The 24,245-nt window shown below is 45.3% G+C and overlaps 1 protein-coding gene across 2 annotated transcripts in view; it reads right to left on the reverse strand.

Moving 5' to 3' along the window:
- Positions 1 to 24,245, reverse strand: part of DENND2A (DENN domain containing 2A) — a 62,996-nt gene that overhangs the window by 18,618 nt on the left and 20,133 nt on the right. For both annotated transcript variants that reach the window (XR_008451490.1, XM_054075707.1), the window contains exons 2-10: positions 18,378 to 18,473; positions 15,475 to 16,686; positions 13,938 to 14,065; positions 10,234 to 10,355; positions 7,632 to 7,829; positions 5,451 to 5,544; positions 4,003 to 4,053; positions 876 to 1,063; positions 59 to 168 (exon numbers count right to left, since the gene is read on the reverse strand). Coding sequence is in view for 1 of the 2 variants with exons in the window: in XM_054075707.1 (XP_053931682.1) it covers positions 59 to 168; positions 876 to 1,063; positions 4,003 to 4,053; positions 5,451 to 5,544; positions 7,632 to 7,829; positions 10,234 to 10,355; positions 13,938 to 14,065; positions 15,475 to 16,686; positions 18,378 to 18,445 (2,171 nt within the window). In the remaining variant the exon portion in view is untranslated. The remainder of the gene's footprint in view (positions 1 to 58; positions 169 to 875; positions 1,064 to 4,002; positions 4,054 to 5,450; positions 5,545 to 7,631; positions 7,830 to 10,233; positions 10,356 to 13,937; positions 14,066 to 15,474; positions 16,687 to 18,377; positions 18,474 to 24,245) is intronic.

Consider the following 24,245-nt stretch of genomic DNA (forward strand, 5'->3'; position numbering starts at 1 on the left):
ATTAACTTGACTTATAAACCTGTTTCTCATGAATCAGGATACAAAGTACAGTACTTACCTGGCAAACTGATGGATGGGGGCCCAGTCCTTTGCATCAGGGAAGCAAAACTGGGGAATAGCTTTCAACTGATCCTCTGCTTCGCGCATGAATTTGAACGAGCGCTCAAGCTAGCAGAACAGAGAGAAGGAATGTTTCCAATTAGTTACGTAGGGATGGAATGACTTCAAATATTTTTCCTGTGACAAATGAAGAGGTGATGACAGAGGCTAAGTTCTGCCTGGAAGATATTAAAATTTCTGTGATTCTGGCTCACCTAATCTTTAGATATCTTAACGTAACTCCGTGCCCCAATTCCACCAAGTGCAGCATCTGCATCACCTGCCCCTGCAAAATTGTGCCTCCAATCTGGGACACATCTTCTAGCAAGGGGTGAGAGAATTGAAATCTGAGGGGAGCTCTGGTTTCACCCCATTTACAAACAGGCTAAAACACCAGCTCTCTGTTTCTCCTCATTCCCCAGTTTGAGCTGGACTACTAGTGAAAGCTGTGCCTTCCCTTTAAGAGCATGTGTCTTTTCCCAAGTGTCATTTTTCTTTAAAGAGAAAATGGGGAGGAAGGGAACAGCTACATAAAAGTCATAGCCAAGGGCAGCAAAAGATCTAAATCAGCTGCTCTTCCAACAGTGAGGAATACCATGACAATTCTTGGAGGGGTGATTGCAGCCCCTGTACCTTCAGTCTCACTGAACACTGACACAGCAGAGGGGGTACTGATATAATGTGCAGTCAACAGAGAAGCTGCAGCTTCTCCAGTTGTGCAAGTGCACTACGCAGTCTGAGACATATCAGCCAGACCTTCCCGAAAGGCATCGCACCTTCAAAGGGAACTGCTGGGTAACCTCGGGGACGTAGGCAGCCCCAGCCTGCTTCTTGTGCAGTGACACCACGACGAAGTACTCAAATAGCTGCCTCTCTTGATATTCAATCAAATCCCGTTCCAAGGTTTGGTACCGCGGGGTTTGCTTCAGGCGAGATTTCACATGTACCAGGCGCTGGCTATGAGCTACAAAGAAAAATGATTACAGATTGTGACTTTGTCTAGCTCTTTGCACAGAGCACCAGCAGTGCAATCGCCTCATTGCATTTATTGTCAGTGGCTGTGTAAGAGGTGGAAACCATTTGGAAGCTGCACTATAAATATCTACAGAGATGGGACATAATCCCATGAGTCCCATCACTCTGAAAGAGCTTTGTCAGATTTAATGGATAGCTTTTACAACTGAAGACAACCTAAACTGAGATCCATACGGGACATGGCGTAGCAGATGATGTCTGGGCATTCATCCTAGCACTCACTTATGCATCTTTCAAAACCAGCACAGTTAGGTGATTGATCACCTTTGTTCAGAGGAGGCTGTGGGTAGCAATCCCCATGGTTTTATAAGACCAGCTCTTCGATCAGTCTAGGGCTCCACTGACTGAACAAAGCTGAGGACTCCCAGCTTCAGTAACACAGGCTGGTCTGTAGGCCAACAACAAAAACAAAAAACCATGACAAAAGGTGTAAATGAAAAGGGTTGGCTCACTCTAGTCCTTCCTGTGCCTAAAATGAATCTCTCAGCACCAGGTCTCTACAAGTTCACCCAAGACAATGGGAAAACAAGAAAAACTGCCAAGCAAGCTGTAACTGCAACACACGAGCTGTGGGACAATAAACATTCCAGCATGGAAAGTAATGAAAAGCTGCCTGCTGAGAAGGAACCAGATGAGATTCCCTAAGACCACCCCCCTGCTTTGTTTTACAGTCACATCCCAGATTAAATCTCCATGATGTCTTCTTTACCCCTACTACAAAAGAAAAGAAGAATTAACTACAAGCAGAGACTACAGAACATTCACACAAGTCTTTTTTGCGAATGTGGGCAGCAACACAACATTTTGACAGAAACAACAACCACAGAGATATATGGGAACTCCAGACACATAAGACGTCTGCCTGGGAGACAAAGCTTCCTGAAAGATGGTATATACTTTAAGACAGACTCTTGACCTATTGTCTGGTAAAGTTGAGCCACTCGTGGACTATTCCAGACAATATAATCGAAAGCAATCTTGAGGTGGCTCTTTGTCAGAGAGTGTAATAATCCCCGGACAGTTACCTGGATAAATGGCTTAAATGCTTTTCTCTCATCACCTATTTTGCTATTTACTCCGATCGGAAGCGCCTTCTGTTTTACCAGAGACTTCAAAAGAAGCAGTGTCACAGCAACACTGAGTGCTTCTGAAAAGCTTGCTCAACCTCTGCATTGTTTATATTCTGAGCAACCTACTAAAGACACCAGGATTGTACTGCTGTCATCATGACAGAGTTTTTCCTTAAACATTTTTCCTTCCCAAGGGTCAGCACTTAAGGCCCTGACATGCAGCCTGAAGACTGCAGTCTGATGATTTACTGTGTCTCAGATGAGGTACAGTGACTTACTAAGCAGACATAACTGGCTGGTGTGTTTGGTCTGTTAACTAGAACATACCAAATTGAAAGTCCCAGATAAAAGACTTGCTAAATCATGTCACTTCCCTATTAAAAACAGGAAAGTCAACAGTTCAAAAAAGCATGTAAGCAAAATAGAAGTGTACCTAGAGCAAACAGCAAGTGCCACAGCTCCTGTTCACATTTGTGTGGACTTGCACAGTCACCCAGGTCCAGCTATATGGATCTGGATGTTATTCAGAGTCCAGTGCTGTTGGATTTATGGTGACTTCATATGATCTCCATCATTTCTTCTATAGGCAGTCCTACTGGCAGTGGTATAGGCGTTACAGAGAAACACAGGATGATACCCATAATTCACTATTGCAACCAGTAACAGACAGGAGTTTGAGTCATCCTGGACACGATCTACACAGTCTTTCTCAGCTACATCTGAACATGGATTATATTTCACAACATCATGTTTCAAGACAGTTGTGAATGTAATTTCTGCACAACCTGGGTGCAAACCCTCTCTCCTTGTCTCCAGGCGTCGCCTGAGAACCTATCATGAGGTAGGCGGTGGCAGGAATTTTCAGCTTGATCTTGCTGAGAAGACAGTACGGAAAAAAGATTTCCCAACTTGGAGAAAAGCAAGGGCATACAGCAGCTCTTGTGTGGGAAGCTGTGCTCACAAGAGGGAACTCAGTCTGAGGTTTCTGTTCTATAAGCCTGAAAGAGGGTAAGGACAACCACTCCAAAGCACAACATGCTGTGGTTGACACAGAGCCCAGCTGCTGCTTATGCTTGCCTTTTTGGCTTGGGAACTGACCTGCTACCCTGATCAGGTGTGTCTGTGAGTCAGGGAACTTTGGAATCTGAGGGGGTTTCCATTTGGCGTTCTACTTCTGCTAGGACTTTGAATCTGCCACATAAATTCCCGGAAGACTGTAAAGCCACCAATGCCACAGGGCTAATTACCAGTACGAAAAGGTTTCAGAAGAATATTACAAGAGACCAGTATATGATACAGCTCTACCGGAGTGAAGCAAGGAATGCAGTGCTCTATTCTCGCTCAGACAACACAGAAGAGTTTAACTAGCAATAAGTCACATAGCACAATTCTGTTTTCCCAGCTAGACAGTCTGGCTGGTGGTTTTTCCTCCATAGTAAACATGTAGAGGGGTTTCTGAACACTGTTCCATGTAATACTGCTTCTCTCAGCCTGGTCACACATTTGTGACTGTGTACTTAGCAAAACCTCACTGTATTTCCACAATGTCCAAGCCATCTCTTGGGAAAGTCAGTACAAAGAGCTTTGGTAGGAATTGGAACAGGTATTTGTTTTGGACTCCTATAGTTCTCTGCCCAAGCATTCTATTCTGTAGCACTGAGATCTTTGTTTTCTCACTGTGTTCTGAATGGAAACAAGCTCCTTCTCCAAAGGCAGAACACAGAGGAGAGATCTTGACCCAGGATCTCAGAGCAGTGTTTACTAGGAGCCATTTGCTCTCTTCACATATTTGCCTTACCTTTCAGCTTCTCTTCAGTATCACTGTCTGATTCACTGTTTTCATCTGTAACTACAAAAAAAAAGAAAGGGGTAGACGAATTAAGTAAAGCCTATTTATTACTGTGCATTTCTTACCACCAGCACCCGAAAGCCAGGCCTGACAACTTCAGGGGGAAGACAGTACAAATGTCAAAGGCCTTGTTCTTTTCAAAGATGCACATACCCACACACATTCAGCTTACTAACTTTGGTATCTTCCCATTCATTCAGGGAATAATAATTAAAAAAAACACCAAACAAAATCAGTTTTGCACAGCTGGAAGAGTTGCATGAAGAATAAAATGCCAGAGCAGTATTTTATCCAAGTCTGTACAAGCACAACACCAAGGCAAAATACGGATTAATACGCAGTAGCGCGCAGGACAAGGGATAAACACAAGCAAACCAACACAAAACCAAGCAAATCAACATAAAACCAATTGCTGGATTGAATCAGACTCAGGGTCTATACAGTCTAATAGTCTGTTTCTGTCAATGATGCCTTAGGTGCTTCAGAGAGGCGTGTAAAAATGATGTAGAGACAAGTCTGAGATTCTTCTCCTGAAGGTAATTCACCTGAAATTCACCTGAAAATTCACCAGTAATTCACCTGAAAGCTCGGGTGAAGGATGACCTTCAGGTCACTTGAAGGATGACCTAAAGTCATCCATCCCTGAAGGTTCAACACAGCCGTCCACCCTTAGGGCATATATCCTATATCAAACAGGATAAGCAGTAACCAGTAATTGGGAAACAAATAGAGCTGGTGGTTAGCTTTTGCTGGAAATTAAGGTGTTTTGGAAAAAAATACTGTGTTGGAAAGACATAATTTAAAGTTTTACAGATATGAGATGCTTAAAAGTAATTTCTCTGAGGTATCTGAAAACTTCTGGTCAGTTGTTAATTGAGAGTGGGAGGCTGAAAGTCTCAGTCTTGCTACGATGGAGACAGTCCGACAACCAAGTCCAGAAACTCTGATTTGTTTATTGGGATGTTGAAGGACCAGGACTGTTTCAAAATCTTCTGTCTTTCACTGGACAGTTTACTAAAGTGACACATTCCCGCATAATATTTTGATCTCAACAAATAAGACTTTTTGGACAGAACATTCCTCTCCAAAGCTTCCAGCATGTTCCAGAAATAAACATCAAAAAGGGGCAACATTTTTGGTGTGACATACAAGGTTATCATGTAAAGCCATGGAATGAAAATGAAGTAAGAAAACCAAAAAAAGTTCAGTTTTAATGAATATCTTCTGGGCAGAGGAATAGCCTTTATCTTCCCAAGAGAAAGGGTGGAAGCCTCAACTCAAGCTCACTCTGGACTGGAAGAAGTGCTAAAAAAGTCACAAAACCCACTAAGCCAGCCTAAAATCCGAGACATGTCCTCAAAAAGTCTTAGACGTATGATGATTCAAAGTTCTTTTACCTTTCCCTGAATTGCTCTCTGTAGACTGCGATAGTCTTTTGACACGTTTCTTTCCCCTTCGTGCCTCATAAATGGCATTGATTTTCAACACAAGCTGCTCAGTAAACACACAAACAAATAAGCAAGGTTATTTTCCATCCCAGGCAAGAAAGAAAGTTAGAATTTCATGCAAAGTGCTCCATTTCCAAATCCTGGCCCCACTGAAACTCTCCACTTGATGGCCCAGAACTGACAATTACCAGCATCTACCTTGCACAGCAACCTGTGCTGCGCTGCCAATGGCCACACTCCCTCTAGTACAGAAGCAGTATGGTCATCCTGGCAAGGCAGGAGTCCAAGGTAACAAGCCCTGATGAAAAGCCAGCCCTTAATGTGCTTCCACACTGCATGACCACAACAGCTTGACAGTGCCCACCTGGGCCTCTCCATACCATGGTCCGTGCTTCAAGGAGCACCAGAAGGTCCCTTGGGAACCTGCCCAAGTCTGCAAGTTTCAAAGTAGAAAACTGGCTGGAGGATGACAGCAAACTTTAATGTCTTTATGTCTTTAACATCTGTTGTGGGACATACTGGAAAAGCCTTCATAGCCATTATGGGGGAAACACATCATACAAGGAATGCTGAAGAAATTTAAAAGGGTAGAAGCCAATGATGCTGAATTATTTTATACTAGTGGTTTTCTTCATAAATCGTTTAATCTCTGGCCTCCTGGCTGACCAGGAGAGAGGCCATTTCAGTGTGGTGCATAGCTGGGCTTAGTGGCTCATTCACTGACTCTCGTCTCCCTGTCCATCCCCGAAGGGGAGGGGAATTACACGACCATGCCAGGCTTCCCTAAGCCTGCTTGAGGAGAGCTGCCTCCTTGTCAAGACCCCAAGAAGGAGCAGCCGGACATGGCCACAGCATTCAGATTTATTCTAGAAAGCCTGAGAACCTTGCACATGTCCCAAGAGCTCAAGGTAAGACAGGCCCACAACAGACTTGGTCAGGGAATGCTGAATCCAAATATTTAATTGAGAGATAGGATGCTCTCATGTGGAAGTGCAGCCTCCATCCAGCTGCCCAGCTCAGGTTGATCTTGCTGCTGATGCAGTGAATGTCAGTTCTGAGCTTGCTCTGCAAGACTGCTCACTGGCACAGTCTGGTAAATACATACTTGTAATCTTCCCTTTAGCTGACATAAAAGTGTATATGAACACACTGATAGAGCTCAAGCACAAGTACAAATGTGTACACATACTGGGAGAATAAAACCCTAGACAGCTACAGTATTTGGCTTATTCATGAAGAGCTGAGGTACACAGGGAGGGCGTTCAAAAATCACTAATGCAAACATGAACATAGATCTGGCAACCAGGAAACAAACGTGATACACAAACGCATCCCTTTTGCCCCAAATGAAAACTGCAGGTTCAGAAAAAAATCACCACAGACAGTCCCTGGTAGTCTGTGCTTGTCCTGCAAAGACTGGAATAAGCAACTATGGTTCTGTAACCGTGTTTTTGAAACATTCAATAGATAGATTGCTGCCAAACTTCATTTGGACTGAATATACTTCCTGCTAGATCTGAAAGAAAATAAAATTGAAATGGAGTCATGCTATATCCAAATATAAAGTAGGAAATGTTGCTCCAGGAAACGCTCATGACTACAGATAACTCCTTTTTGTCACTCAAATATCAGCATTTCCACTGTTCACCTATGACCACACCTTACACCTTGAATTAGAAACAGCAAATGCATGAATCAGATCTAGCAAAGAGCAACAGATTGCCAGGAGGAAAAAACAACACAACATGCAGACAATTTCTGACTGTCTTATCCATTAGGCAAAGAGGAAATATGATGGGGTACAACTTTTGAACAATTATTAATTGGTTTTCTACCCCTCTCACAAAATTCAACTTTTATTCCAAAACTGAAATGCACTTTTTTCTTCTTATTTTATCTCTCCTGACAATCATGATATCTCAGACAGAAAAAATATCTTCTTCAAAACTTGTGGAGATGTTTCTAAGCCTCCTTCTACAAGCAGAAAGTAGGTAAATGCAAGTCGAGTCACCTGACAGGACAACAGCTATATTGCAGTGACATCACATTGGAAAATAAAGAAAACATTGTCTCATACTCACAATCCTGCCTGAAAGATGCAAAGCAAAAGAGAGAAAGCCCTAGATTTACCTTTGGAATCTTCCTTCTCCTCCTGCCATTCTGAGGGTCTCCCAAGGAGAAGAAGGTGTCATCTGGACTGCTGGGCGTCGAGGGAGGGCTGATTTTGGATGGTGATCCTGTCCCATCACGGCTCAGTTTCCGTATGTCTGGCAGTTTGAAACTCCGCCGCTCTGAGTTTTGTCGGAAAAATATGGGCTTGGAAAGCAACTGGAAATGGAGAAGAAGGAACGAATGAACACAGTACCTCATGTACCTTTGCTTCACTGCTAACACTGTCATGGCAGTACATACAGTGGTGCGGCCACAGCACGCAGCTGGCAAAAGAGCCCCAAGAATGCTTATGGATTTCTGCACCTAAAAGGAACTCACCCAGCTGCCAGACTGGACCAGGACTATCTTCACCAGCAACTTAATTGTCCCATATTCATTCCAGACCAGAACTCAGTCTCAGAGGCTGGCCAAGAAGCCTTACTCCAGAGTGAAATAAATTCTCCCAGGACTTGTGTAATCAAGAGACTGGGACTGTAAACAGGACAAGACTAACCAACCAGCCAACCACAAACATTTTGGATAAGGAGCAGCTAGCTAGGAGGAAGAGAGAAGCAGTAAGACCAGACAAAAAGCACTGTCAGTACAGCTGTCTTTGACAGAATTAAATATTTCATGGTAAGGTACAAGAAATACCATGACATACAATTATGGAGACTGGTTTCCTTCTAAGCATTAGCAAGTTCAGCACAACTGTAGATATATAAGTACCAGAGTAAAGTTCTTAAAGTCTCTGACTAAAAGCAGCATCGGTGAGGAAAGGTCAGCTCTAGGTAAAGAAGGGCAAACCACTTCTCACCAGAAAGGTGCTCAATTTTTGAACTCAATTTTTGTCTTCTCCTACAGGATTTCCTGACAGTTATGACATAAGAAGTCACATGTTGAAATGAGGCACGGAAGGGCCTTTGCGCTGAAGAATCTCATCCTGCACTGATGATGAAAGTCTGTCCAGACCCATCAGTCTTAAACCTGGGCAGGCCACTCCACCATGATTCACGCTGCAGTTGCAGACTCACTAGTTGCCAAGAGAGCTGCAGCACTTCTTTTCTGACCGATGTAGATCATGGGTTTTAGATGTCAAACACTGTACTCTAACATAATTGCTTCCATTCAGCACTTATACTGTCTCCTGCTGGGAACTGTATTTATGGTGAAAAGCACTTCTGTGTAACGCTGCAACCCCTTTTGACATCAGAGGTGGGAAAACAGGGTACACAGGTGATTGCAAAGCTTGCCAAGGGAAATCAACTTTATGCCAACACTCATATACAGACCCTTGCTGCTCCAGACCTAACTAGCAAAAAAGAGAATGGATTGAGAATCACACAGAACAATTTTCACTTTTAACTGTTGAATTATCCAAAGAAATCTCAGTTGCTGATTAAGCTGGTTGGAAAAGAGCAATACGTCAAGAAATGCTGCACACCAAACTTCTGAAAACTTTGGGTAACAGCTCTAATAAGAGCTGCAACTTGGAGAGCAGGGGAAAACCCTTTGGTCAGGAAAACCATGTTTAGATCTCTTGCTATTTGCTCTGAACCCAGTTGTCACCAAGATGATTTCTGCTGTCACATTGCCCCCACTGTTCCAGGCTTGGACTATCTAAACAGACAACAGGAACCAACCAAAACAGCTCAGAAGGCTGAGAGCACGGCTGGCCTTAGTAAGCCCTGAGCAAGAGGTGCAAACCAATGTTTTACTTCCTTTGGTTTCACTGCCACGGAGGAAAGTGGCTCTAAGCTGTAAGCTGTGCCGCTGGTGGGGACACCCTTTTAGTACTGGCCTCCTAACCAGGGGACTGGCACTGTATTACTTATCAGCAGTCAGTCTCATCAAAGAAAGAGCAAACCAGACATCATAGAGGAGATGACTGCAGAGGCATCTTGGCATCAGCACGGGCCGATTGTGTAGTGCCCACTGACACTGAGCCAAGACCATCACAAGGTTTAATTATCCAACCACTTAAATGCCGTCTTTGTGGGGAGGAAGACTTTTCTTGCACTATGTCAGCAGAGGGTCTTGCCCCTTACCAGAGGATGGTAGCCCTAGAGGGGGAAAAAGTGAAAACCAACTAACCATTTGTATAAGGGAATGCTGTTTTTTCTTGTGGCTAAAGGACAATAAATCCCCTCTTATCACACTGTACTCTGTGGTAAAAGACAAAAAAAGAAAAAACCCTGACATAGAATCGTAGAATGGTTTGCGTTGGAAGGGACTTTAAAGATCACCTAATTCCAATACCCCTGTCACATCTCAAACTAGATCAGGCTGGCCTCGAACACCTCCGGGGATGGGAAATCCACAACTTCCCTGGGCAACCTGTTCCGATGCCTCACCACCTTCATTGTGAAGAATTTCCTCCTTATGTCTAGTTTAAATCTTCCCCTCTCGAATTTAAAGCCGTTCCCCCTAGTCCTATCACTACATGCCTTTGTAAAAAGTCCCTCCCCGGCTTTCTTGTATGATTGAAGTCATCAGCAAAACTCTACTTTTTCCACACAGGACCTGGATTTCAGCCAAAAACCTGCTGGAGCATAAAAGTTAGGCAGTTGAATCAAAGTACCTTAGTAGGAGTCCCAGGTACAGAAGAGATGGGGGATGCTGGGAAGGTCATTACACATTTCTTCCCCAAACAGCGGCTGTTGGTTTCAATGTCTTCATAGGGGTTTTCCTTCGATGGTGGATCTGCAGCAAAAAAGCCACAAGCAAGAGACTGTTAAGTGCAGAACATCCTTGAGGTTTGCCATAAAAATCTGTTTAGGGATCTGCTAGCCTTCTCCCACCTCCCACATCAGACACAAAGACCTGTTCTCAAGCATTCCTATAATTGCTTCATTCTCTCCATAGCCCTAGTAGTCCAGCTGCTTGCTGGACAGTGTCCAAATCCTGACACTGACATATGCAGCCATAGGAATGTATCACAGATACTACAGATGGAAAAGACCCAGCGAGTCCTCAAGTTCATTTCCCTGCCTTCAGAGGAGCTGTGAGGTTCTCAGGCACATCTGTACATAATCACATTTCCTTCTTTCCAGTCTTCCACTTAGAATTGTCCAAATGAAACTGTGAGCTCAAGGCTAGCATAAAGGTCCTCTCTCCTCTATTTAACTTCCATGTTTAAGGGGGGACCTCCGATCATCATTTAATTGGGACTGAAGCAACGCACTATTCTTAGGCTGACTGTGGAGCCTTAATCCACTCCGAACATGGATGTGTGTCACACAACAAAGGTTTTTAAACACATCTACCAATCACGGATGCTTCAGTCTCATGTGCCTCACTTTAGAAAGAGGGAAGGATTCACCTCACCTAACCCAGGCCATCTAAAGTCAAGATGCTTTGTCCCTGGAGTTAGGGATCATAGAATAGTTGAAGTTGGAAGGGACCTTAAAGATCATCTAGTTCCAACCCCCCTGCTGTGGGCAGGGACACCGCCCACCAGACCAGGCTGCCCAAGGCTCCATCCAACCTGGCCTTGAACACCTCCAGGGATGGGGCATCCACAACTTCCCTGGGCAACTTGTGCCAGTGCCTCACCACCCTCATGGTGAAGAAATTAATCCTTATGTCTAGTTTAAATCTGCCCCTCTCCAGTTTATACCCATTAAATGGGAGGGGATGACAATGATGGCAGGGATGGATACCTCTGAAGCTCATTCTTTCCTAGGATCCCTTCACAAACACAAGGCTTGAATGACCACACAGAGGTGTCCTTTTCTTTCCATTGAATCTGGAGATGCAACACAAAACTGATTTGAGTTTTAAACACTCAAAATTATAATGAACTTCTTACATCCCACTCTTCAGCAGTGCCGAAATGCAAAAATAAGTGTGTTCAAAAAGAACACACAACGCTGAAAAAGCAGGTTGTGACATCTCCATCTGAGCATCTTAGAAACCAATGACAAAGGCTTAGCCTAAGCATCTGCATGGGCAAGCAATCTGTTATGAGATTTCTTCTACTTTGTCATCACTTCATGCCATCCCAGTGAACAGCTGGGACTTGAAGCAACTGCCTTTCTCTTATTGTTCGGTAATACTTGGCTGAGAGCAAAGACTGGAGGCCAGTGATGCTGCAGGCCTCTGCAGCAGGGACCACTAATGGATGTAGGATCTGCTTCACTGGCACGCTACCCCACCTGCCTGCCCTGCTGTGGCAAGGTTGCAGTTGAAGTCTTCAGACAAGTACAGAAACCCAAGTCTTTTCCAGCACCCTCTTATACAATGGCTTAGCAATATCCAGCACTACAGTGGTGGATCTGAATTCACCAAGAAGGAGAAACTAAGCAGGTGTGACTCCAGAAAGCAAGTCTGCAAGAATATTTTGTCAGCAAACATGCTCCAGTCCCTGAAATTGGCTCCACTTTCCAATTCCAGTGGCACACTTCAGTACTAAAAATATATTTCAGCTGCCACATAACTGGGTAGACTGGAGAGAAAAGAAGCAGCTTGGGTTCTGTTGCCTACCCCATCCTCAGACTGCTTGGCAGCATGTCCAATTAGCCTCAGTCTAGAAGAATAAACAGTCTCCCTCTTTTTGACAAATAAACCTAGTCATTCATCTGCCCAGTACAATTTCCAATATTCCAGGTGAGCAAAGGCAAAAAGTTAAAAAGATGGTGCACAAAGGGAACCTGCCTGACTTGCTTCGAAAGGGAATGGCTTTTCCATCAACAGCTGAACCCTCCTGAAGTGATGCATATGAACATGGGGTGTACGTGTGTGCTTGCATGCCTTGACGGACACACATGCATGGCACATGTAGGCCGGCACAAGTGCAGCTGAAGTCTTGGTTCCCCTTCCATTAGTGAGGTTTTCACATGTTGTTTATGTTTTTGTGGACTATACATGCCTGCTGTCTTGTGAAAAACAAAACTAGCTTTTTTTTGAGTTCCCTCTCTCCACCCCTTTTCCCAAGCTTCCATGGTAACATCACTAGGCTGCAGGAACAAATTAAAGACCACTGACTCCATGCAAAGCCTAAACATGCAGCAAGAAAACAAAAAAACAAACACGCCCCATTAGCTGACAATTACCCATAACCTTGTTTCCTTTTAATCTTTGCATCTAGAAGCTGGAGGGGAGAGGAATCTCAGCCTGGCATTTGAGTTCTCTGCAAACTCTGCACACAGGGGTGTGCTTGCGTTTGAATGGATGGATTTGCCTATACAGCCACACTGTAATGCTATCCATGTTATTCCAGCTGATGAGGTGACCCTCACTCAGTGGTTTCTGAGACCTCCCACTATGCCCCAACACAAAAAAATCCAGCAGCTGCTCAGGCACTCCCTGTTCCTTTGGCTCCCCCAAGTAAAGACAAGAAAAAGGCAAACACAGGGCCCTTGGCTCCACAAACAAGACTGACAGCTTCAAAAATATCAAAAAGGATGGACTGGCATCACCTCGTTTGCCATCAGTCCCAAAGGAACACAATTCCTTTGAGAGATCTTTCTTATCAAGTATGATGAGATGTTATTCATATCAAAACAATAAGGTCCTGTCTGCTCCTGAGGAACCGCATCTCCTCCTACGCCAAACACAAACTACCTTTGTAGGATTACAGCTGTACAGCGAGAGCCAATGCAGCTATTCTCTTCCTATTCTGCTAAATTCAGCCAAGAGCTTTACACAGCACCAGCCTACAGCTACTAAGGCTTTTTCAAGAGGGTTGCTTCTATTCTATGTTCCATAAAAGGCCACCCAACCCACAATGTTAAAAACCACATTACAAATGGAGAGTATTACAGGAAACAACCTTTAAAATCACACTGATCTGCCTTAGATGTTAGAGAATGAAATAAAACTCAGTTTCAAAGGTTGCGGGACCTAGTTTCTTAACTTCAGTGGTACCTGGAACCACACACAATCCTATTTCTGAACCATGGAATTAACTTCAAGGCTGCTTTCAGACTGTTTGCATTATCTCAACGGTGACCAGCTTATCACAATGGACAGATCAGAGCTGTGAGAATTAATCCACAGTACAAAAGGAAGAAAGAGGAGAGATGCCAGCAAAAATAAAAGCTGGTTTCCACATGCCTCAGGTTCATCTTTGAAGCTGATGAGTTTTGAAATGTTCCATCCATTTTTCTTATTACTTGCCAATAATCTGTGTAAAATGTGTCTTGGTTTGCATTTGGATAATAAACATGCTTTATCCAGCATCTCCAGTGAGTGTCTGTTCACCGTGAGTCTTCTCAGTGTTAGCAGTCAAATCCCTCCCCTATCCAAAGCTCCTGCCCAGCATGTCCCATCCAAATCTCCTACCCAGGATGTCTTCATAGACGTTCTCCTCAGATAAAGTGCGTGTGAGGGCCAGCTTGGTCTGTGCGTACCAATCCACCCGGCCGTTCTCAGAGGATGACTGCAGCAAGTCTTCAAACTCATATGACTTCCTGCACCATCGATGGGAGGGAAAAAGGAGCAAAGAGGACAGTGATACAGTTAACCAGCATTTATAACCAAATCATGGCTAATTCACTTCTCCAACATGCCACACAGCTGGCAAAATGAATTACTGAGAAGAGAACATTTCACAGCCTCATTCCACATGTAAAGCATGAAAAAGTATGCTAAGATCAGTTATTTTTATCAGCCACATAAATATAGGCATTTTGGGGATGCTGTAGATAATCTAGTTGTCATGGCAATAGCACACCATGAAGATGCAAGTGTTAAGTGGCACATCCTGTAACGCTGCTCAGAACCTTAGGCCATAAGAGGTCCCATTTACAGTACAGATCCCACCCTCGGCAGGAATTAAGGGGGCCCCAAACTCAGCTCTCTTTGAGCCATAGAGGAAAGATATACGCACATGCAGGATGGCAGAATGGGTAAAAACAATTAAGTGGCCTCCACTAACAAATCTGGAAAGTTTCAGTTTCCTTCCTGCACCCAAGCCACGCATTTTCAGGTGACAGTTTATGCAGAGGGCTTTAGCAACAGCTGTGTATTTTACGCTCCCCACTCCAGAAATGTGTGACAATCATGTGGGAGAGGAGAAAAGGCAAGAAAGTGCTCCAGAAGAATATATACACATCAGATTCAGCTAGAGAGACAGGTTTACTACGAACAGTGAAAATCATAGAATGGTTTGAGTTGGAAGGGACCTTAAAGATCATCCAGTTCCAATCCCCCTGCCATAGGCAGGGACACGTCCCACTAGATCTGGTTCCTTAAAGCCTCATCCAAGCTGGCCTTGAAAATCTCCACAGATGGGGCTTCCAAAACTTCTCTGGGCAATCTGTTCCAGTGCCTCACCACCCTCACAGTAAAAAATTTCTTCCTAACGTCTCACATAAATCTCCCCTCTTCCAGTTTAAAACCCTTACTCCTCATCCTATCACTGCACTTGCTGAGAAAGAGCCCCTCCCCAGCTTTCCTGTAGGCCCCCTGGAAAGCTGCTACAAGGTCTCATCGAGCCTTTTCTTCTCTAGGCTAAACAAGCCCAACTCCATACTCCGTTGCAGACCAGTTGTAGTCATTTTGTAAATAAATTTTCTGCTTTAAAAAAACCCCAACCCTAAAACAAAACCCCAAACCCCTCAGTCTTGGGCTTGAAGGCCAAGCTGTATAATACAGTGACCTTAAAGCCCAAAACTATGCTTCATCCTTTCACAGTTATCCTGCAAAGTTGTGCTGGCCACTAATATGTTCTCAGAGAGATGACTGAGTGCTAGTTATAGCCAGCAAGGTTCTCTGGGGATTAGGAGTGACCAGGGAAGATCTGTCTCTCCCAGAGAGCTATGAAAAGGCAGGACTCCACCATCCAGACCAACACCTTTATGAAACACAACCTGAATACCTGTGGTCGGCGTTGTTCTTGTGCTTCCCGCTCCAGAGCCTCCTGCTGACAGCTGACGGGGGAGGAGAGGAGGGAAGAGGAGGAGGAGGAATGGATGGCAGAGGGGGTAAGTTTCTTTTACTCCTAGCTGCTGGTACCCAGTCCTCTTCCCCGTCGTGTTTGAAAGTGCGCCGGGGCTTTGGCAGTGGGTTGATGAAGGGTTTCTTCTCTGGCACCCCTGGCTCTGTGTACACGTTTTCCACAGTGCAGACCTTGGATTTCACATGAGAAGTCCTTACCTCTTCCAGAGTCCCAAAAATTGGCTCACTGATTTCAGAGTCTAAGCCAAGAAGCCTTTTGTTGAGCTCAGCCCCACATATACTCTCATGGCCCTCGGGAACAGTATGTCCTTGTGTCGCCTTCTCTTGCAAGCACTGTGGCGAGTAGTAAGTACCAGGCAACTGAGGCTGCAGCTCTCCTGAGCCGTCTTTCAAAGCCTGCTCTAGCTTTTTGACCTGACTCAGCACTGAAAGATTCTCCTTCTGGACCTCCCACTTCCCACATTTCACCTCCTTGCATTTTCCAGGGCTGGACTCCACTTCCTCATCCTTCTGTGTTTCCCACTTTTGCTCTGCTGCCTGCCCTGCACCTTTCAGAGTTACTGCTTTCCGTTCATTCTCTTTGCCTGCCCCTTTGCACTCCAGTTCCCAGTTCACAAGCCTCTTGGTCTCCCCTTTCCATGTCACCAGTGGTTCCCCACTCATCTTCTCAGTTACACAAGGCACCTTGTGCTCCTCTTTAACACCCTGCTCCTCCTCTCTACGAGGAGCAGACTGTGTTTCCTTTTTCCCTTCCCATTCTGAAATTTTTTCCTTGATGCTGAAGGACTTATTCCTCAAGCCAATTTTTCCAGGTGGCCGTATATTCTGAGTGCCTCCTATTTGTCTCCTGATGTTTTTACTGTTTTCTTTAATGCTGAGATCCATAGATGGGTCACTGATGATCATTTTGGGACTAAGCATGTTCTGCTGAAAGAAGTCTAGCCTTGGATCCAGCATCAAGTTCTCCAAGGCTCCCAGTGGGTTCTTCACCACAGAAGAAACCGGTTCAGCTTCAAGTGTTAAGCCCAGGGTGACAGAGGCACTTTCAGAACATCTCTCACTCAAAAATCCACACAAAGGTCTTTCTAACTCCTTCACAGCTGCTGTATTGTTTTTATCTGGAAGCTTGATCCTATAAACCAAAGACAGAAAGAGAAGAAATATTCACCACCGTTGCTTACCCTTTGCTTAGTCCATCAGCACCACAAGCTCTACTGGTAAAGCTGGTAACAGCAGAGGATGCTCAAACCAAGCACTTGAGAGATGGGCTTAAGGGTAAGGACGCTCAGGGAATGGTCCTTATAGCCAGAACACAATGCTTTCCTCTTGTTACAACTAAAACTCTCTAAAGTAGAAGTAGGTGGCAGGTGAGAGAATTAGTTTTAGCACATCAGACATGCTGATACCAACAAGGGGTTCACCAACATTTGTGTGTGTTTGTTTAGAAGTGCAGTATTTTTAGACACTGTCAGGGTCCATTGCAAATAAATCCAAAATGGACCATTCACAAACAACAGCAAAAAAGTTGCTGTTAAACAGAGGAGAAACCATGTGATACAGTTGTCATTCCTCAAGTGCTCAGAGGATTTCTCTTGGTCCATCCAAATGTTCCCCAAAAGCATATTAATACCCCAGGCATGCATTTCTATGGCCATACCATCCCAGGCCACACATGGACTTGGGCTTCCCTTGCACACAGGCACACTCCCTCGGGCCAGAACACATGATGTAGCACCCAGGCACCAGATTCAACATTCTCAGAGCAAAGGATTGAACCTACCCACTGTTTGAATCAAAACTGCACCCAAAAATTGCTAACGTGTTTAGTCTAGGGATTTCCAAGCGTGTGTTATCACAATATCAATACTGTGGTATTTTATCAATATAGAGTTTCAGTTGAACAGACAACCAAAGCACTTAGCCATGTCTTCGGGTTTTTCCTGGGCTTGGAAAAAAGCACCAGGACAACACAATGTAGCTACTGGAATGAAAATGCATATTAGTCTCATTTAATATGCATTAGTCTCATTTAATCATGATCCCAACAATGAGCTTAAATTCAGGAAACTGTTCTATTAACTTAAATGTTATCAAGTGTGCCTCTTCCAGAACTTAGTCCTCTTGCAAGAGCATCCATGTGGATACTCCGCATGCTGGCAGGCCTCGGGCTTTGTCTTGGAGTTAAGCAATGCTGGCAGCCTGTGCAAACTCAGTTGTAGTGCAAACTGAGTCTGGGATGGGTTTCTGAGCAAAAATGGGACCCGAGCCAAGCACTGTTCTTCCCTAGCCTCACAGATATTTAACTCCTGGCTGACTCGGTGACAACATCATGCTTTGGTTAAACACCAGCAGTGTGAACACCACAGCCTTTCCCGGTGAGCAAGGCAATGCAGTGCCACTGGTGATTGGACTGCATAGTAGAAATCCAGGTTGGACACTAGGAAAAATCCACAATGAGTGTGGACAGTAGGGCTTTGCCTGAGGAGTGTGTGAAGTCTCCAGCACTGAAGATATCAAGTGCAGGCAGGGCAAGCAGTGACAGGGATATCATCAGCAAAAATGGTCTTACCTTTAGGCAAGATTCCTTCTAGCACTGTATGTCCAGGACACTATCAATCTTACTGGCTCTTAAAACGCACAGCGCCACAGCCCTGAGATGGCAATGAAATCACCTGAGACATACAGGGGTGTGTTTTAATGAGAGAGGAGGGAGGAACAGTGCAAAGCAGAGAGAATGTTTCCTTCCTCTGGTTTTCTTTCTGTTGGAGATTAAAAAAAAACATAAGCAAAGTGCCCCATCACTGAAAAACGGAAAGCTCTCACCTCTCAGACTTGCAGACACTGCTTTCAGACTTGCTGCTCACACCGGCCACCTTGCTAGTTGTCATCATGTCAGCACACAGCAGGACAGCAGGTCACCTGCAGACAAGACACAAGGAAGAGGCATTGCTCTGTGCTCAGCATCCTTCTCTCTTCCTTCTACATACACATTCAGGCATGTTTCTCCTTGAACTCCAGGAGAGGAGCAAAAGCAAGACGTGACAGCTCTCTGAGGGTGACCTAGGTTTCTTCCTCTGCAAAATGGGAAGAGGGATGATAGCATTACCCCTCAGAAGCCCATGGTGACGGGTTTTGAGTGCAAAAATTGTCTGACTCAGCATCAACTGCTGTCACATAACTTGACTACAGCACGTTTTATGAAGGCTTTTACTGTTGCCAAATTCTCAGTGGATTTAAGATTTTTTTTTTTTTTTCCAGAAGACTAAAGGAAAACAATTTTAAAACAACCTGTGATAAGGCCACATGACCAAAGTGGTCCCTGTGAATGCAACACTGTCACAATGTCCCCACCTTGGGACAGAAAACATTTAAGGCTGAAGAGACACCACACTACAGCCACTGGTTTCCCACTCTTTGGTGGGTGATATTAGGCCGCTATTGATCTGATTTCAGAGAACAGCTCGTCATGGGAGTAAGATAAATCAATCACAAAAACGAGTCATTCTGCTTGCCTCATGATTCCTAGCATTTACCGAACAACCTCTCTTTCTTTCTCATGAGTATTTCTGCTACTCTGTCAATACAACAGACTCTATTCTCTTTTTACTGCTCCACAAGACTCTTACTTGTTAAATGAAAAAGAAAAGCATTACTCTGTTGCTCTACAGCATCATCTCTCCTCCCTTCTCAGGGTGGTCTGCCTGCTCTACAGCATTGCAATGACAACAGACTCACCATCTTGTAGGCAGCACTTGGAAAATCTGAAGCCTCTAGAATCCATCTACTTGGCTAGTCTGCCAGATGCTGCCCCACCGTGCCTAGCATTTGGCAACAAGAGCCAGTGCCTCAGGAAATTTAGTAGCATCTCATCATTAAAAAATATAAAAGCCACCACACCAGAAACAGTAAAGAACAAAAGGATCTCTCGTTTCCACTGTTCAAGTATTTCAGGCAGAAAGAGGAAAAAGGGGAAAAAAAAAAAAAAAAAAAAAAAAGAGCCTTGTTTGTTCACAGTTTTCTCTCCCTCCCTTTATCCCACACTGGCAATGTTCCTGAGGCGAGGAGTGAACTCTGGGTCAACTCAATGTGTACACACTTGAGGCAGCTCATTGCTAACCATTTAGCAGACTCTCTTTCCCCAGACAATAAACCCCCTTGGCTCCTCTTCCTTGTTAGTAACTGGAACAAACATCCACTTCGCTTCTAGACACAGAGCAGCCTTGCAACACTGTCAAGAAAATTTACCAGCCTGAGGAACAAAACCTATTCATCCATCCGTTAACTGTTATGGATTGAGAAAAATGAAAAACTAACGATCGCTCCGTCCTGGCCAAAGAATGACTCACCCAGGCAGCCAACGCAGATTCCTGCAAAGCTGCAGCAGAGGCTGCTCCGCACTTGGCTTACAACATGCTCAGAGCAGGGATGGTCTCTTCACTTACCACTCATTTAGTGCCTCACACAGCAGGGCAAGAGGCCAGAGCTCCTCAGCCCTGCCTTTAGCAGTAAGAAATGTAACAACAATGGGAGTCAGCATACACACAATCCCCGTGGCTCCACTGCCACATTGCTTGGGACGAGCTCCTCTGTCTTGATGAGATCACACAATTTCCCTGTTAGGAAGCTCCATCTCTCAGCCGCCTTCAACACTCCCGTAAGAAACACTGCCTTGAAAATGAACAACTAGGTATGAGCGACCATGTGCTGGTGCTCAGAACAGCAGTATACCTGACATACCTCCTGCGTGGGAGGCCAAAAAGAACACAATAAAGAGATGCACTTGTTTCTTCATCCGTAGTGGATGGGACAGATGCCATCACCCTCAGTGAGCAGATGTGAGGTACAAAGCACTTCTTGATTGCTGTACAAGAGTCTGCTGTGAAAGAAGCACTGCTGTGATCAGCATGACCTGGAGCCAAGGCCAGTGGGACATCTGTCCCCTGCAGCCATCACGTGCTGCAGAAGTAACCAAAACAACAACCTCTCGCTGGGCACTTTAAAGAGCAGACCAGGAGCTTCCAAAGCAGCATCACATCAGATGTTGCAACCTGACAACAACCAAGCACCTATCAACACGCTCACTGAAAACCCAGGGAAGTAAAGTCATCTCTAGGAGATACAGAGATTGCCTTGAACAGCAGGGTATCCAGGCTGTCCTCAGCATCACCTAGGAGATTACTGTGGCACACTAGCTGATCCTGCCCAAAAATGGTAAATATTTATCCAAACACACTGGAAGGCATGATGGGTAAAAACAAGTCACCTCTGGAATAAAAGAGCAGAAAATAATACAGTGCCTCCCAATTAATCCAATCCTCATATAACTTGCCTGTGGCCAATCCTAAGCCTAAATGAACTTCATCATGGGATGGTGCGATGACGTTATCTCTTCCTTTAATAAGGTCATCAGAAGTGACTTGTAGGCATGACCCACAGGCACTACCAACACCTGACAAGAGGAAGCTGGGATTGCAGTGATGGAGAATTGCCTCCAATAGGAAAACAAAAGGTAGACCTTCTCCACCAAGGTTTGTCTCTACAAAGCACCCACAGTTAACAGGACAGTCCAGCACAAAGGGCAAGCGGAGTTCCTGTTTCTCTTCTCTCCCCACATCTCTGTGACCATTGACCACACGCTACCCTGCTTGTGTGTTGGCTCGGGTTCTCTTTGGAGCACCTCTGTGACCTCCTTCAGTCTGCTGAGATTTTTAGACAAAGTAGCTCATGGAAGGGGTCCAACATGCACCCCATCTGGTACAAGGGAGGTGATGAGACTGTGTGGATAGGAGGGAAAGAGAGAAGGAAATGGGGAAAGAGAGCGCATGAGGGCGTGCATGTAGGGATGGGGAAGGGAGACGTGCCAGAGGCTCAGAAGTGCTATCTGAAATGCTATGCTTTCCTTTCCCATGTGCAACATGACCAGAGCCTTACAGACTGCCTAGAGAAACAAGCACAGCTAAGTTCAGTTAGCGATCCGAGAAAGATATCCATACATCAACCTGGTACTTCATGACCGATTGGTGCTTTCTCTGAAAACCACACATGAACTTTCTACCAGCAATGGGAGGCACAGCCCTGTGCCAGCTTGAGCCTAGGGCTGTTGGCACGTACATCCTGGAGCAGCAAGGCCATAAAAGCAGAGAGTAGATGCAAAGCCCCATTTGGAGAGCCTCACCACTGCAATTTATGCAGTCATCTCTGCCATTGTTTGGGGGAACAAAGCAGCCATCTGATATTGTTTCAAAATTAAACTGGGAAAGGAAGGACAGGGGAGGAGGCAGGAGGAAAGAGGGAGGGAGCTCTCAAACCTGTTGGCCAGACCCTGGGAAGGATGTGAAGCCTCCCAGCAGAAGCCTCTCAGCATATCTCCCACACGCACCCAGCCTCACGATTCCCAGGGCCATGTGATGGGGGCTTCCTGCTACCAAGCGAAGCGAGACCTACCCCGACCTCTCTCTTCCAAACAGAGTTCCTGCCGGCTTTGTGTTCGAAAAGAGGCGTTTGTTTACTGATCTATCATTGGCATGCAGGAAACAGCCTTGAAATGAGCTGTAATCATCTGTCTCCAGCAAGAGCTGTTTGGCTTTTTTCTAATTTAAGTTTTCCTCCCACCCCCTCCTTCGCAGATGCCCTCTTCCCCACTTCCGATCAAACCGCTGGTTGGAGTATGCACATCTGGTTCAGGACATTAAATATTACACCATGTTTCCAAAGCAACTGGTGAATAAAAAAGAGGTGCTGACAATAGGCACACTCCCACTCCCAAAGGGCAGAGAAGTCTTCCAGAGGAATACGAGCTAAACTCCTGCAGGAAGAGGAAGAAACCAGCTTTGCCCACTGCACTTGGTGCAGCCACCACACAGTGATAAAAGCCAGAGGAGCATCCAATACCTCCCAGTTCACTTCATCAGAAACGCACACAAGTATGGTGCAGGTCACACACATGGAGTCTTGCCTCCAATGAGATCATGCAGTCATGGCAGCAAGCCTCCCAGGCCTTCCTTCACTATTTTATTTGCGAGGAGTAAACCAAGCATATCGCAAACAGTCTTGTGGTTTGGGGATGGGTATTACCACTGCTGCGTGCTGGAAGCCATATCTCAAGATTTTCTTTGCTCTGTTTGCTCTGCACCTCACACAAGAACTGGATCCAAGTCTGTAACTGGATACTAGTCACATTGCTGGTGCATGTAAGCAGTAAGACTTCACATCATCAGAAGCAAACCGCAGCTGGTCAAACTCTCCTCCAAGAAGAAAAAAGACGTGCTGAGTTTCTTCTTCGTGTTCACAGAAAAGATCTCTCCGGTTACTTTGACAAGTAATCCCGAGCAGTCGGACAAAGCCTGCGAGTAACACCTCTCCTTTCCAATGCTTTACAGAACAAAGGATGCAACATACAGCCAGACACCATCAGACAACAATATATAACATACATATATAAAGAACAGGAAGGATGCTGAGAAGACAAAACACTAACAGGAAAATCATGAGTAAGGGGAAGCCAACAGTTAAAAGCCTTTAAGGCTCCCTCCCCCATGCCTTGCTCTGTTTGGAGCCATTTCCCTTTGGGAGAAGCAGCAGGCAAGAGGATGCGTGCTTGTGTGCACACACACTTCACAGGCCCCCATGCACAGTCCCAGTACTAAGCAGCATCCCTGGGCCTGGGCATGAGCACGCTGCCTTCCCAAGGCCCCCAGAAGCAGTGTGACCTCACAGGATGAGCCCCTGGAGAGCACGAAGGACACGGAGGACACCAGCCAAGAGAGGATGCAGCTAGAGCCAAAAAAGGCAACAGGACCCAAGAGCAGGGTCCCCTGGCAAAACAAGATGCTTGCAGTGGGGGAGTACTGACGCGAGGTGCCCAATGCTAACCCAGCAACAAGGCATGGGTTTTCTGAAACTTGAGCTCAGGGTGTTTGACTCAAAGTTCCAGGACACGTGCTATGAGCCTTCCCTAGCTGACAGCAGCAAGAGTTTCTCCTCAGAGGACTTCCGTGAAGTCCACTTCCTTCCTATCCCAGTCAACCCTGTAGATGAGCATACTCCAAGGTCTGGGAGGATGGGCCACCTCCACAACAGCACGGCTTCCAAATGGCATCCAGTGAAAGGACGATCAAGCTCACACATGAAAACAAAATGTTTTACCAAGAAGATGACCAAGTGCCGAAGAGTTTGTGGAAGCCCTATCCTTGGAGATACCCAACCGGACAATTTCCTGAGCAAGCTGCTCTATGTGACCCCACTCTCAGCAAGGGGCTGCACTTGGCCATCTCCAGAGATATCTTCCCACCTCAGCTACTCTGTCATCCAGTGCTGGGCAGTTACTTTGGGGCAAGGTGAGCTGTCACCTCTCTGCAAGCACTGATTGCCCTGGCCAAGCAAATCTCCTGCAGGCCATGGAGACTGAAGACATTAACAGCAGCCTCGTTCCAGTTCATCACACTCATAATGGGATCCTATTTGTAGATAGTGAGGCCCAAGTCATTTATTAAAGAAGAAAAGAAAAAAAAAAGCAGGATAAACTTACATAAACATATCTTATGAAGGACCAATGACTGGGAAGCAATACGCTCCTACAGTATCTTTCAGAGCCAGATCCCACACAGCCTCCTCCCCCTCCTCCCCGCTTGCCCCACTCTGTCCTAACTTTTCCTTTTGATCTACCATATCTTACACCACAGGGCTTACAAG

The sequence above is a fragment of the Cuculus canorus genome, chromosome 1 (genome assembly GCF_017976375.1).
Source record: "Cuculus canorus isolate bCucCan1 chromosome 1, bCucCan1.pri, whole genome shotgun sequence".
Classification (NCBI taxonomy): Eukaryota; Metazoa; Chordata; class Aves; order Cuculiformes; family Cuculidae; genus Cuculus; species Cuculus canorus.